Raw genomic sequence first — 16,389 nt, 5'->3', positions numbered from 1 at the left:
TCCACCTCGGATGCGGGAGGTCTTGAGTTCGAACCCCGGCCGAGTCGTACCAAACACTTATACAAATGGCGCTCAGCATTACGAGGTTAGTGTTTGGACTGGTTGGCCTGGTGTAAGAAATGTGACTGGGTGGAACATGATGCTACATGTATGCGGCATGATGATTCAGTGCTATAAATGGTTTTAAAAAAATGACACATTGCAGACATCTCAGCGATATGACTCAATTTTTTTTAAAGCTATGTTATAAATCTAAATCACACACACACACGCGTGCTACAGCTGCTATGCATTTGCAAACAAAAAAAAATCCACAGAAAAGGTTCTAAAAATCTCTTACAAATTGGGTGCACAATTACCCGTCCTTTATACGTATCCGATAATCGCCGAATGTATTGTTAACACTTTGCAAACGTTGATTTATTCATATCTATAAATAAGAAAGAAAAAAAAATACTAGTAGTTACTTTGTGATACTCTGTTAAAATACTTACCATATATATTATTTTATTTTTTGTGATACACCTACGAATGACGCACACCAACTCCTGTGCACAATAAGAGGAAAGAAAGAACATGAAAAAGAAAAAGAAGAGAGTGAATAAAAACAAAAACGTACGTCTGTATTTGATTGTAAAGACAACCAGATAAAACAGAAACACCACGTTAATTCAAAGTTTATTGACACATATTCTTCTTTCAGTTAAGTGAAAAGCAAAGATCATATTGTGCTATTTATTCTAAATTGTCAGAAACAAATGTTCTCTGACAGCAGATGCTATCTTGTCCCGCTATATTACAAAAGGTGCAAGTCTCTGTGTCTTTGTATTCATGCATGCACGTACGTAGGTATCATGCTTTTATGTACGTATGGGTTCGTATTATATTAGCCTTATCTACCGAATGGTCAATTCGGACAGATTCACATTGTAGTTGTAACAGGCACGTGAAACTCACGTGACCACCACTATAAAATTGTATCGAAATATTCACGTACATGAAGATTAAGGCACACTTCAACTTCTGATACACAAGGGTATCTGATGGGTTTTGTTCAAATAGCTAATGGCTTCAAATGGAAACATACGGTATGCAAATCAGCAGCGACGTGGTTATAGGTTTGGATAAATAGAGGACATGCTCAAGCCCACAAGAAGGCTTTAGATTAGGTTTTAAGAGGAAGGCTGGTTAGGAGTTGTTATCGAAAAACTAAACGTGGTATGCTTTAATAATTTTTAGTGCTGAAGAAAGTTTCGCGGTAAAATTTCTTTAATATTTAAAACTGCACTTTATAACCACTGGGACTAAAGAACTATACCTACAAGAAATGAAAGGCTGCATTAAAAAGGAGACAGTTCCCCCTTTCCTAACTGTACAAGTAATTGTGGATGTTTTCATTTGGTTAACAGGTAAGTGCTCGTGTATGTATGTATGTATGTGTGTGTGTGTGTGTGTGTGTGTGTGTGTATGATATTTACATTTATATTGACATTAAAAACCTATTATCCATGACCATAAATACTGATTATTACCTATGAGGCCCACGGCAATATATATATATATATATATATATATATATATATATATATATATATATATATATATATATATATATATATATATATATATGATCATCGACCACCGAACAAACTAAATTTCGACTCCGGCTAGTTCAAGTTTCTGTCTTAATGCCAGCTGGCAACCTCCCTTCCCTAGAAAGAAAAAAAAAGTGGAGAGAGGTTTTATGTTCAGTTCTTAATGCTTTGTGTTCTGCACATTTTGTACTCTGAGATATCACCACAGTGTATATATATATATATATATATATATATATATATATATATATATATATATATATATATATATATATATATATATATAATCATCATTTTAGCGTTTATTGATGTACGCCATTTATTATTTCGATACTCTGTAAAAGTGACTTATTTCTCTCTTGTAGCTTGTATTAGTTTCAATTTATCAAGCATATACGATCCTATCATTTAATATATTAAACGAGTTTTTAAACAAAATTGGGAATACAATATTTATATTTTACCTTATAAGTTAAAGTTTAATCGTAAGTGTACAGGATTCGCCATCATTCAAGTCCTAAGCATATCGCGGAGGGTAGTATATTTTCTTTTCTTTCTGAAATGTGTGGAGCTTACCGACTACTGTACAACAAAAATCCCCACTTTTTAATGATAGCTTTGATGTACGCTGCCAATTTAAAGGTGACAAAGTGATCACTCTAGATAATACAAGCCTTGAGATTTCTTTGATATGTGTGTTTGAATAAAAAGGCACTCTTTTCTAACGATTAGCCATCTGAATATTTTTTAAACGCACTATCGATGGACCGAAAAATCAAGCACCCACGAACGTTGTGTATCCTAAACGACTATGTGAAAATTGTCAGGTAAATGGATAAAAATAAGTATTCTCAGATCATTAAATTGTGAGTATAAATCAATCATTTAAAAACGTCCATGATTGTCATTGTAGTTAAGAGATGATTCTGATATCATATGTAGAGTTACCTTTAAACAATATTAACTTGACACAGTTCCTGTCTTGGTTATGTTTTATTTTCCAGTTAATATTTTTGTTCAATGTAAACTCTCTCTCTCTCTCTGAAACCTATGTATTTTCTCGCGATTTGTATATTTATATACAATTTATATATCGATATACATGTATATGCCAGACTTTGCTCCTCTATATCTGCCGTTTTCCCGTTAATATATTTCTCTTCAACATATCTAACGACATATAATATGTACATGTATCTTTTCGATAACATTATAATTATTGACACTGTTTTATGGTGCAAACTCAGATGTCGAAAGTTTATCTTTTGTAAATAAATATAACGCAATTTCCAGAAAATATCCCATATTTGATCTCTTTTTAACTATAATCGTGGTAATATGTTGTCATATTTTGGGAAAAGCTCAAATATCCCAAAAGCATTTTGAATGTGTATTATTTCAACGAATTGTGCAACTAGTTTGTCATCATAGTTACTTTTGCAAGGAATAATTAAGTAAATGTACATCGTATTGTGTTGTTGTCATGTTACGTAGGACTAAAGGCATTTTTCTCTTACCGAAGCAGTCATTATATGACACTCAAATCGCTTACAAATCGCGCGACTATTAATGGCGCATGGCGTAACAAAAAGCTAATTTTAGAATGAACTGGGATAAAAACATGAAATCAGCCAGTATCAGTAGGAAGTGGAGTGGACACCCATTAGTAAAGGTAAAAATAGAAATTTGTATCAATAAATATTAAGTGACATGTTGCCTGTTTTCTCGTTAGAAAGATGAATTTATATATAATTTGTTAGCGGAATATGAAGAGAATATCATCGAGGTAAAGACATTTCTTTTTAATTCGATGTCATCAAATCTGAAATGTAACGCACCAGCAAGAACACGAGAGAGAGAGAGAGAGAGAGAGAGAGGAGTGTGTGTATCGCATATGTAACGCACCAGCAAGAACACGAGAGAGAGAGAGAGAGAGAGAGAGAGGAGTGTGTGTATCGCATACGTATATATTATAACACAGGCAGACGAGAGGAAAAGACAAGCTTACGATACCCAAAAGTGTACTTATATATATCAATCTGATTGACAAGAAAGGCTGTCGAAATCTACTTAATTCTGACCTTTCAGAGATATTGTTGTATTTACACATTAATAATACAAGTGTCATCCAAACTGCACATTGCATACACGTATTAACCGGACGTTGAATTGTAGGGGACCTCAACGGTCAAGGTTAAAGTACAGTACGTTATATTTATATTCTCAGTGTTGACTGAAAGTAATATCTGTGCGTCATTCTGAGGTTCGAAATGAAACATTTATGTGTGTGTCGATTACAAACATTTTACAAAATAAAAGACAGATATTGACTATATAATAATTTAATCAGTAAGATTAACATTCATCACGCCACTTCGTTTCATCATGGGAGGAAAGATCATGTTTTTCCCTTTCTCAAACGACGTATTTTTTAATTCGATGTCATCAAATCTGAAATGTAATGCCACGTTGTTTACCCGACCAGTTAATTCCCCTATCCACCCCATCCAAACCAAAATTGCGTATGTATAGGGAGGGATAAATATACTTTTTTCACAGCATAGCGCTATACCTTTCAAGTTAAGAGTATAAATAATTTCAAAAAGTTGGCTATAGAAAATTGTGTTGCTGTGACTATTTGGCACGCAACCTAGCCACACTCCATTGTTAATGAAACGTATTAACATCAAAGCCCAATGCAGCCGTTGCGTACAAAAAAGTCGTGTATGTCAAATTATCTGAATAATACTTAATCTTGAAGGATATTGGTTCTAAACATCACTGGGTTCCATTAAAATCAGATAACATCGACGTTTCATCACCTTATGAGCCATGTAATTTTTCCCTCGAACTGGAAAACCCTGCCCTTTCTGTCATGTGTGCGAGTTAATCCGACGTTGATTGGCGGCATCCGTAGGTCAACCGATTTCATTCAAAGGCTGCAACACAAGATTTTATGACGCCACCGTTGTAAACACAAGAAGTCAACACCACGCTATGTCAGATTGTCTTCAGCCAAGATAGCCCTTCAAAGTATTCTAAAACACCAGCTGATCACCAGTATTCACCCAAGTCTTATTTTTATCTAATGCACACTTTTCATTCTCAGATCTGCTTATAAAACCAACCCCTCTTCATTCCCTCTGGAACCAATTGTGCACCACGTACTCACTAACTGAATTTGTCGAATGTATCACATCACCACTTTTGGAGCACTCAAGAAAAAGAACGGAAATTACGAGCGACTTCGCTGACTAAATTAAGAGGTGACACCTCTTAATTCAAAACTGAATATCTGAACGTTGCTGTTGTTGTTGTTGTTGTAGGGTTTAACGCCATTTTTCAGCACACGATAGGCTAAACATGGCGGCCAGTATTAATGGTGGAGGAAGAACCCGGGAAATCCCCGGAAAGGACCACCGACCCTCGAAAAGCTACTGGCAAGCTTCCTCACATACCCACATTGGCCGAATTTGAGACTCGAACCCAAGCAGACAGAGGTGAGATGGCAATGATCTGTAACGGAGAGCGCTTTAGACCACTCGGCCACTCGGGGCCCCGATATTTGAACGTCGTTTAAACTTAATATCTTGCTTATTTCAAAGAACTGTTGTCAGAGAGCCTTTTTAGCAACCCATTTCATTCTTTCCAAACCTGAGCTAGATTGAAGAATTATGAAATTGGGGCTTTAACACAATTTCTATTCCTACACCCTCGAGAGACTTCATACGAAATTTTTGGGGCATATCCGATAAAAACTGCATACACCACGTACGATACACAGGAAATAATTTTCATTTTTTAAATAGCAAAATCAGACGATTATCTGTTTTTAATTGCCAACATGAAATCGACTTGGCGAACGTAGCATTTTTATGGCTAATATAATGTAACTCCATATGATGGGAATAATGTATTAATTACACCATGGCTACAAACAATTTGGGGGGGGGGGCCGAGTGGTTCTAAAGCGCTCTCCGTTACGGATCATTGCCATGTGGGTTCGAATATCCGATTCAGCCAATGTGGGTATGTGAGAAAGCTTGCCAGTAGCTTCTCGTGGGTCGGTGGTTCTTTCCGGGGTTTTCCTGGGTTCTTCCTCCACCATTAATACTTGCCGCCATGTATGGCCTATCGTGTGCTGAAAAATGGCGTTAAACTCTACAACAACAACAACAACAACAAACAATTGAGAAGAAAAAGTGAGGCTAAAATCAAGCTTAAAATCAGTTTATTTTAAGTGTTTATTAGATTCTACCGCTTATTATGATATGGGCACCATAACTTTAAATTGATGTAAAAGGAGCTATCGAGGTTAGTGGTAGGTGTTTGCGCGGAGGTACTGTATGACCAGTACATTTCTGTGTGTTTCCGTCCTTATTATCGTCTCTTTCTCCCAGCCCACCTTGCACTCTCGTGTGTACTTTCTTTGTGCTCATCCTATGCTGTCAAAACAAAATGCAATAAACGTTGTTCATTGGTAGTATTGTAGGTGTAGATTGTGACTACACTGTTGGAATTCGTATCCCACCTATGGGTTGGGGCTACAGTAGACGGGAACCAGATAAAGTTCTGTAAATTATTGAGATCCACGTGGTTACCGAAGGTTGTTTCTTTCACCTTCAGACCTAAGCCTCAATGTAAATGTCAAAGGGTGCCACATACCGAGTCACCCTTTGCATGGCCCATATAGGAAGGGTGGGAATAGTTATGCCCTCTTCACTCACGACCGCTCAAATATGTACACACACACACACACATGCGCGCGCGCACGCGCGCGCTCAAATATGTACACACATACGCGCGCGCGCGTAAGCACGTTTGATGTCAATACTTTATTCGGAGTGGTATTTACCGCCTTTTTCATAAGCAGTTTTATCCTCTTGTCATGCGGCATTGCAAATAGACCGAGTCACCTACTTATTTGTTCAGAACAAGTATTCGCATGGGTGCATGCCAGTATGTTTCAGTACAGGTGACGGAAATGATCGAGTGTATTGATAATATGAGAATGACTTTGCCAAATTTTAGTTTACTTTGATGTAAAGACTTTGCGAGTACAGGCTACATATAGGCGTCTGTTACATTCAAACTTAATGGTTTGGAAAGAAGGAAAAAAAAATCCTCTTATTTAGAAACAACCGTCTTTAGTGTGATAGACATTGATGCATTGTGATCGTATATCCATATATATCTGTATTCTTGTATATGTGTATTTGTAAATTTTATCGGCGACATTATCAATGAAACAAGAGTCGATATCGTTTCATTCGAAGAGGTGATTTACGCGGCATATTTCGGGCCCCGAGTGGTCTAAAGCGCTCTCCGTTACGGATCACTGCCATCTCACCTCTGTCTGCGTGGGTTCGATTCTCAGATTCGTCCAATGTGGGTATGTAAGAAAGCCTGCCAGTAGTTTCTGGTGGGTCGGTGGTTCTTTCCGGAGGTTTTCCCGTGTTCTTCGTCCACCATTAATACTGGCCGCCATGTATAGCCTATCGTGTGCTGAAAAATTACGTTAAACCCTACAATAACAACAACGCGGCATAATTCCGCATTTATTTTCTGATTCATTTTAAATGTATTTTAAAACATGTTGTTTCTGATATTATTAACTTTTTCATCACATTGATTGAAAATGAATGAGATAAACATTTTAATAAGCTACCTCGGACAAAGTTCTTATACACTGAACGTTTTCTCTTACCAGAAACACGGCTCCGACCGGTGCCATGGTAAACTCGTGTGTGTGTGTGATCTTCAAATGATTTTTTTAAAACAAAAGGATTAGACGTATATCATGAACAATTGCAAGAAAGTGTAGTTGATCTGAAAAACTCTTCTGATTATTTGTTGGAAGAAGGTGTGGTCATAGTAGTACATCCAGGGCTGGTCTTAGACCGATATGACCGATTTGGCCCAATCGGGTTCAGCCCTCACAGGGGCCTCGCATTTTAATTTATAAAACTACATTTCTAGAGAGAAAGCAATTTTAAAGCGATGGAAGAAAATTTCAAGTTCAATATCATATAAAACCTGTTTAAAAGCTTATTTCCAAGTGCCGTGCTGACTGGGGGCCAGGCGCGTAAATCGAGGGTACCCCGCCAAAATGATCCAAATCGGGCCCCGCGTTCTTGCTAAGGCCGCTACTAGGTACATCATACGGTCTTCATCTGCTTTGGACTTGGATATAGTTGAGTGGACCGCCGAATTTTCTCCGAGCTGAAATGATAGCACGACCATTGTCAAGAACAGCACCAAGTTAAAATAAATACCATACCAATGTATAGTGGATATTTTTGGGGGCTTATATCCACGGTCATTGGTGCACAAGAAAATATGACCAAACCCCAGCATCACATTCCTCTATTAAATAATTTTGAAAATATTGGGTTGAAATTGTAATACTCTCTCTCTCTCTTTATCTCTCTCTCTCTCTCTCTCTCTCTCTCTCTCTCTCTCTCGTGAGTGGGCGAGGATTTTGGTGAGAATTACAGGCAAAGGTTACTTTTCAGGTTTTAAAATATGATGTAAGCGAAGGAAGGAACAACAGTACGTGATAATTTATTCACCATTTTCCAACATTGAACTAAGAAATTATGCTTGAAAATGGTATGAAGCTCATCGAAGTCTTTAAAATTAGGAATCATAATAATAATATTTTCAAAACCAACGCCATTTCTTCTCCTACTCATTCTTGATGCCAAAAAACCAAGTCTGTGTTACTATAGACAACGTATCAGATGTTTCACTGCGCCATCTAGTTTTTTTTGTACAAAAAAACAAACGCAGATGTCATAATGGAAGAGTCCACTGCTCTGATATAAACATTGGAAGTCAGCCTCCGCGTTTCGGATATGTTTTTTTTTTTAAAAAAAAGGGAATCAGTCAAGCATCATAACCGATTACTTTGCGTCAATGATACAAAGTGACGGATCAGTTATTGGTTTCTACCGATGTACTGTACCAGATTGTTTATGTATCAGTCGACCGATGTACTGTACCAGATTGTTTATGTATCAGTCGACCGATGACAATGTGGCTCATATACCATGAAGAGAACTGAAAGTCCCCTAAAGAGTTTGGTGATACGGAAGTATTCGATGGGTTTATCGCTGAATACACTTGCCGTACCATATGTTTATACTTTGTAAATTAAGCTGGTTGAATATGCGATTCTTCGGTAAAATTTGCATTAATGACTTTGGCTTGTTAAGAAAACAATCTTCAAGTTGTGACTGATTTTCCAGATTGAATGGAAATTTCCAGAAATGAATTAAAAACAAAACAACAAACAAACATAATTCTAAGACAGAACCACGATTCCAATGATTTATTCCCCGATACCGTTTACAAAAGGTAAAAAAAAGTCGCATCCGATAAGCGTCTACATATTACTCAATACGTTGATGAAGAAAATTTGAATACGTTTTATATAATAAATAACAAGTACAATTAAACTTTAAATTATGACTGGTTGAATGTATTGAGTATGTAAATAAGAATATACGAAACAGTGAATATGCGTTTTAATTTTGTTAATGTTCTCAGACACTTATTTCATCATGCATATTTTTCAAATGTTTGACACACCTGAATGATTCATGGGACAAACAGTTTGTATGATCTCTTCCATAGCTTAGCTAGGTAATCATTGTAGGTTGTTAAAGAAAGACATACCATTATAGTTGTCAAAAGTTGACACACCTATTCAATTGACCCTTCAGATAACACTGGACAACAAATTTTTACAAAAGTCATGTTACTGAAATAAAATTAGTCAATTCTTATCAATTTTTATGTGCTGAACACGAATATGACAGTCAAATTGCAAAATTGGCTCTAGTTTTTTTGTAATCTGCAAGAAATTAATGTTTACATAACGAAATGCATTCCAATAGTAAAAGGTCAACTGTAATAGCCTACCTATAAAAAATCAAGTCATTGACTACATCTTAGATTTCTTCGCCTGTCTCTTGTACAGCTGTTCGGGAGCATCTCTGAGGAGTGTCCAGCAGTAGGCAGCCAGCATTGTAGTGGACCATTTTCCCTGGTATCTTTGTTCCATTGTTGCGATATCTTGATGAAAACGTTCGCCGTGTTCATCACTAACAATACCACAGTTGCTAGGAAAGAAATCCAAATGGGAATGAAGGAAGTGAATCTTTAGAGACATATTGCAGCCAAGTTTCTTATACTTCATCAACATGTCTTCTACTAGTTCCTTATAGTTTTCTGCCCTAACATTTCCGAGGAAGTTTGTAGAAACTAGGCGAAAAGCATCCCATGCTTGTTTCGCGTCACCTTCCAGCAAGTTGTTGAACCGGTCATCTTTGAAAAGCTCTCGAATCTGAGGACCCACAAAAACTCCCTCTTTAATCTTTGCTTCGCTGAGTCGAGGGAATTTTTCATGCAGGTATCGGAATGCTGGCAAAGTCCGGTCAATGGCTTTCACGAAGTTCTTCATCAAACCTAGTTTGATGTGAAGGGGTGGTAGCAAGATTTTCTGAGCCTCAACCAGAGCTGGGTGTTGGATATTCTTCTTTCCAATGGCTACATTCTGCCTGTGAGTCCATTCTTTCCTCATGTAGTGCATTTCCCTTGCTCGGCTATCCCACTCGCATAAGAAACACATGTATTTTGTATATCCTTGCTGCAGTCCCATTAAAAGGGCAACTACCTTCAAATCACCACAGAGGTGCCAGCTGTACTTGTTATACTCAATGGAATTCAGTAGCTGCCTTAAGTTATCGTATGTCTCTTTCATGTGGACAGCATACGCTACTGGAATAGATGGAAGAATGTTTCCATTGTGCAAAAGCACAGCCTTGAGACTCAGTTTCGAAGAGTCCACAAATAGTCTCCATTCTTGTGGGTCATGAGTGATTTTTAAAGCATTCATGAGGCCCTCAATATCGGAACAGAATATCAGATTACTTTCCTTTCTGAAGAAAGGCTCCAATTGCTGGTGGCGCTTTCGATATGCAGTAATTGTGACATCTTCTTCTAGAAGATTCCATTGTTGGAGTCTTGATCCTAGCAATTCTGCCTTGTTCTTTGATAAGTCCAAATCACGAATCAGGTCATTTAGTTCTTCCTGTGTTATTCTGTGTGGGGTTGATGATGCACCACAGTGAAAATCTGGATCACTGCATGCTGATGGACCAGGAGAAGAACAGGTCGACTCACCTTTGTCTTCGTCAGATGAATCAAGAGAATATTCTGCTGGAGGTTCTGGAATAGGAAGTCCCTCACCATGTGGAACTGGTCTCAATGCAGACGGAATGTTTGGGTAGACTATTCTCGACTTCTTTCGCTTCGTTATTACGCCGGAAAGAGGAGGAACCAAGCAGAAGTAACAGTCATTTAGGTGGTTGCTTGGCTCTCTCCACACCATTGGGACTGCAAACGGCATTGATGACCTTTTGCAATTCAACCACTGTGAAAGCTGTGTTGTACATGTAGCACAGCATATATGCGGAGCCCAAGGCTTGTCTTGGTCACCAACCTTGCATCCGAAGTAAAGATGATATGCCTTCTTCACTTGAGAATTGATACTTTTCTTCTGGTTGGCAAATGTCACTTCCCCACAAATATAGCAAAAATTGTCCGCGGTATTAACACACTTTCGAGGCATTACTGTTCTTTATTGTACGTAAATGGATAAAATAATAAGTTTTATGTAACAGTAGCTTGAACTGTCTCGCACAACGTCTAAAATATTTTAAATGCTGAACCTATCTGATTGGGCTTTATATAGTACACTGCTTACGTCAGCTTCAGCAGCCGCCTGGCATTAGTATAATAGGCCTACACATGTATAGTACACTGCTGACGTCAACTTACTTCAGCAGCCGCATGGCATTAGTATTGCACTGCATCAGAAAATGATGCAATCAACTGTGGATGATGTGAGCATGATGGTATTATGCAATGTTACATCATTATTCCGGATGTTGCTGCAGTCCTACTGGAGAAATTTACACAGTGAAACATAGAAAATGAGGTATATGAATATCTTCAAAACGAGAGCCAATACAAATTTTTCACGGTTATATTCGTGTTCGGCACACCAAAATACTACAGATTAGGGCCTTTTCAAGTCAGTAATGATTTCACTGTTGACCAGTGTAATTGATTTTATAAATGTGAAACCTATTAAATCCTCGAAATGGTTATAAACCTTCTCTGCACCATCCCTACCCTTTCTTAATCTCCCTTTATGACTTTTCTATCAACCTAGACGTTGTTATAGGGCGGGGTTATTGATGATCACCAGATGACAAAGATGTACAAAGCCGAAGAAAAAAATAAAATAAAAATGTCATCCACTTTACATTTTTTTCATTTTCATTGCACCCTGTTTCATCCTGTATAGTCCATACACTAAGAGGTTTGTAGACAGTATATACAGAGATTGCGTCATCTTTATGGTACTCCATATTGTTCTTTCATCGTAACGAGGACAAGTCTTTCATAGAAGAGTCAAACTTTAAATTGGGGAACTTTTTTATGCTAGAGTCACTGTACACATATGTACATGTCCAGAGCTTTGAAAGCTATTTACACTGTCGGGATTAAGACGGCGATCCCAGAGACTGCAGCTCGAACCTGAGAGAGAGAGAGAGAGAGAGAGAGAGAGAGAGAGAGAGAGAGAGAGAGAGAGAGAGAGAGATGGGTGAAATGAAACTGGAAATGAAAAGTTTAGTCAGCTTTTATTAATATTGTGGATTGAATGTGGTTTTGAAGTTAAGGTATTTGACGGAATTCTAGAGACTTTGTTTTCGCGTTCGAGTTAAAAGTAAGAATCTTTGAGAAGACGCCTGATTAAAGAAAATCACTATAGATCTTTTATTTTTTTTATAGTTCAACCATCACGTCATCAGTTTGAAAAACTGTCGTTTGTTGCAAAAATAGCCAAAACAGTTGTTTGTAAAAAAAAATGAAAAGCCAAGTTTAATACAAGATTATTATTATTATTATTATTATTATTATTATTATTAAAAATTTTAATCTGCAAACTACTATGTAAAACCAGTGTGAACTACTGTTGTGATTTGGTAGCAGGAATCTCCTATTCAAACTGTTAGCAGCAGAGGGGGCGAATCGGACATTTTGTCCAATCGTTATTTTGCTTAATTATTACTTTCTGCACTCAACGATCTAGTGTCGTCAGCGCCTGGTAAAAAAAAAACGACGTCGGTCCATCCTACACGATGGTGACGTCATTTGGTTTAATTAACACCTTCTGCGCGCCGATCCCCAGCGTCGTCAGCGTCCGGTAAGCACATCGACGACCGCGTGGATGTCATCGCCCCCTCTGCTGCTAAGTGGTTATTTACAATGAAAGTCTTTATGATCTTACAAACAGAGTGATCACTAACTCCTCCTCTTGCAGATCAATTAGGTTATTTGACTGATCGGTAATTCTAAAATTAATTCTCGTTAAAAACCGATCATGGCATCGCATATAGACCGGATTAATCGGACTCTCAACGATTAAAAATCCCGGAGGGGCTGTTGGTGAAAACGAATAAAGGATATACCCCTGTTGAGCTTGATTTGATTGCTTGGTATCCACCTGATAACTCCCTTCGATAACATCACACACTAGATTGATCGCTATCACTGATGCGATATTTACGTTGTATGGAGCAATATGCCTACCACCATCTCCGTTATCGTGTCTGAGGATAGTTGATGGGGGGGTGTCCGCGGGTGGATTCTCAGGCCATCCTAGTATGGTTCTTATTGAACTGTTATAAATATCAACCATATACCCCGGTGTGCTTATTTCAATCGTCGACGATAACGTCGGTTCATGAACCGTAATAGCGATTTTTGATTCCTTTCCTGTGATCGATTTTATCCTGCGTTGAAATTCTTTATTGATTTGCTCTATTTGGTATGACCCAGTTGGTATTGTAACCTCCTCCCAGTTTGGGGTCCCATCGGGTTTATTTGTCCGTGCAAAAACCAGCGAGTTATTAGGTTGTTGTCCGTTAAATGCGTCCGCTCGGATATTAGGCCAACTGTGATATACTCGCAATTTTGCCAGCGCTATTTCCTTTACTGGAACCGGTGATGGGAAGTTCACACTGAATTCTGGCTTCGTTGATGTTATCGATATCATACTTGTTTGTACCGGAGTGGTGTTCTCCGCGATCCGCTGAAGTAATTGAGACCCTTCGGGGTTCAGCGACATTATTATTATTCGTTGTTTTTAGTGTCTAATTTTAACAACCAGGTGGTTTCGGCTTCCAGTTGAAAATCCTCGATTTTTGACATCGCGGAGCTATATAACTGGACCATCGTGGAGAATTCAACATCGGATACGAACAAATTATCAATCGATAACGAGATCAACCCGGATAATTTCGAGTATGCGTCGGATACTATTTGATGTTTTACTGTATACTCGTTGAGTTTTTTCTGAAAACACGATGATATCTTCCTAGTGATTGCGTTGGCAACTCCAGCAACTGTTGTCATTGCGGAGACAGCGATTGGAACAGCGATCGGGGTTATCGTGGTCACCGTGGATAAAATAACACCGGCGCCAGCTACTATACCCGACACCGAGTACACGACCGCGTCGATGGCGGTTATTTTACGACGGTATTTTTTTATTTTTACACGGTATTGTTCGGAAAGCGTTTTCAAGTTCGCGGAAAATTCTTTTGCGGTATCGAATCGATATTGATGTGACGTCGGTGATACCTCTGATTCAACTTCCTTGGTGGTCATTTTTATTTTAAAAGAGCTAGTGTTTTTAATTACTTAGATTCGCTGCAAATTCCACATACCATGTAATGTTTGCCCGGGCTAGATTTCTATCAACGGCATAAATTGTAAACTGTTCAGTTGCGTTCTTGTCTATAATTGTTGATATTGTATTGTTAAACCCGGATGAACTCGACGATAATATATTAAACTGCATCATTGAAACCAGTGTCAATCGATAAATGCCCTTAACAGTTGCGGTGATATTTACTGTATTCTGTGTAGGAGTCCAATCGAATGATCCATGCCGAATTGTGTATACTGTGTTGATGATGTTCTCATGAGGGATTTTTATTTTTTCGAATTGCTCTGCTACTCTCGGTAGTCCGTCTTTAATCGCTTCAACATCAGTTTTAATCGTTCCTATTTCCTGTATATGCGTGTCCACATCTTTTTTGTTCGCTGCAACATTAGTTTTGATTGTTTCTATTTCCCGTGTATTCTCGGTTATACTTTTTTTGTTCGCTGCAACATCAAGTTTGATTGTTTCTATTTCATATGTATGCACGTCTATGCCTTTTTTGTTCGCTGCAACATCAGTTTTAATTAATCCTATTCCCCGCCAATATGCGTCTACATTTTTTTTGTTCGCTTCAATATCAGTTTTGATTGTTCCTATTTCCTGTGTATGCGTGTCCATATTATTTATGATCGTTGTAACATCAGTTTTGATTGTTTCTATTTTCCGTCCATGCGAGTCTACATTATTTATGATCGTTGCAACATTAGCGCCGATTATTTCTATTTCCCGTTCATGCGCGTCTACACTCCTTTTGTTCGTTGCAACATTAGCGCCGATTATTTCTATTTCCCGTTCATGCGCGTCTACACTCCTTTTGTTCGTTGCAACATCAGTTTTGATTGTTTCTATTTCCTGTCCATACGCAGTGATATCATTTATAGTTATTGTGATTTCATCCGGTTTGGCATTTTTTTTACCAAGGAATTTATCAAAGTTGTCATCGATCCTGTTAACATTTTTTCGTAACGAGGTAAATTGGCCCGACAGAGTCGTAAACTCCAAAATAGTATTTTTTATTGTTGCAAGATTCGGTTCGGTTACCGTCGGGGTTCCAAAAAAACTAGCGGTAGTGAGTTGTATATCGGTGACAGATTTTTTCACCTCGGTGGCAGATTTTTTCACATGCGCGTCAAATTCGATCACGGATTCATTCAACCTTATAGTACCGTCTCGGATTAATTCTATTATTCTCTCTATCTCCACTATATGTTTACCTGGTCTGAGTCGTCCGTCGCTGGTATACAGCGCGATAGCGTTCTCGGCGGCATCACGCTGTCGTATTAAAACGTCATTCAGTGACACATTACCGGATTTCAATTTACCCTGGCGGTCTTGAAATACAACTATTTCGCCCGGGTCAACACTTGTTAGATTCAACATATCAGCGATTTCATCCTCAATTAGTTTTTTTATGTCGACGGCGGTCGTTTCCGCGGATTGTTTCAGCGCCGAAACCGGTCGCCCCCAGATATCAATCATTATTATTGTAAATGTTATTCTCTAAAATCCGTTGAGCTTCTACAACCCCACTAGTGTATTCGTTTACAACCACATGAGGTGGTTTCCGCGATGATGAAATCGCCGCGAGTACGTTCAATACCTCACGGCCACATATCGGTGGGTCACTTAATTGCTGTGTTGGCAGCGTGGAATAAAAAACCCGGGCTGAACACGCCCGGACATACCGCATGAACTCTTTCGGCGGGGCTAACCCGTATGAATCAAAATAGACGATTGCACGCGGATCAATCGCGTACGCAACCCAATGAGTTCCCGCTCCGGAGGACCCATCGAGGTTAATTATGCCTGTTTCAGTATTCCTTGGGGCCGCCGGTAATTGATCCCTCATAAAAACACCTCTGAAGTTTTTTATCGCTAACGCGTTTGCGGCGTCTATTAAATCAAAATTAGACATGGGAGTCATTGACTCAGGAGTCATTGACTCCCGAGTTAATAAACGGTTCCCGGTAGTCTTAGACCCTTTCCCGA

At 38.4% G+C, this 16,389-nt stretch overlaps 1 protein-coding gene across 1 annotated transcript in view; it reads left to right on the top strand.

The window, feature by feature from the left end:
* Nucleotides 1–1,096: 1,096 nt before the first annotated feature.
* Nucleotides 1,097–16,389, top strand: part of LOC149806710 (phospholipid phosphatase 1-like) — a 66,711-nt gene continuing 51,418 nt past the window's right edge. Inside the window, exon 1 of the mRNA XM_089956783.1 lies at nt 1,097–1,409. Within this exon, the coding sequence (XP_089812909.1) occupies nt 1,328–1,409 (82 nt within the window). The 5' untranslated portion in view covers nt 1,097–1,327. The remainder of the gene's footprint in view (nt 1,410–16,389) is intronic.

Source organism: Sinohyriopsis cumingii, chromosome 1 (assembly GCF_028554795.1).
Source record: "Sinohyriopsis cumingii isolate HCF-2022 chromosome 1, ASM2855479v2, whole genome shotgun sequence".
Taxonomy (NCBI): Eukaryota; Metazoa; Mollusca; class Bivalvia; order Unionida; family Unionidae; genus Sinohyriopsis; species Sinohyriopsis cumingii.
Note: the sequence above shows the minus strand (reverse complement) of the source record. Positions and strands in the feature narration are given on the sequence as shown.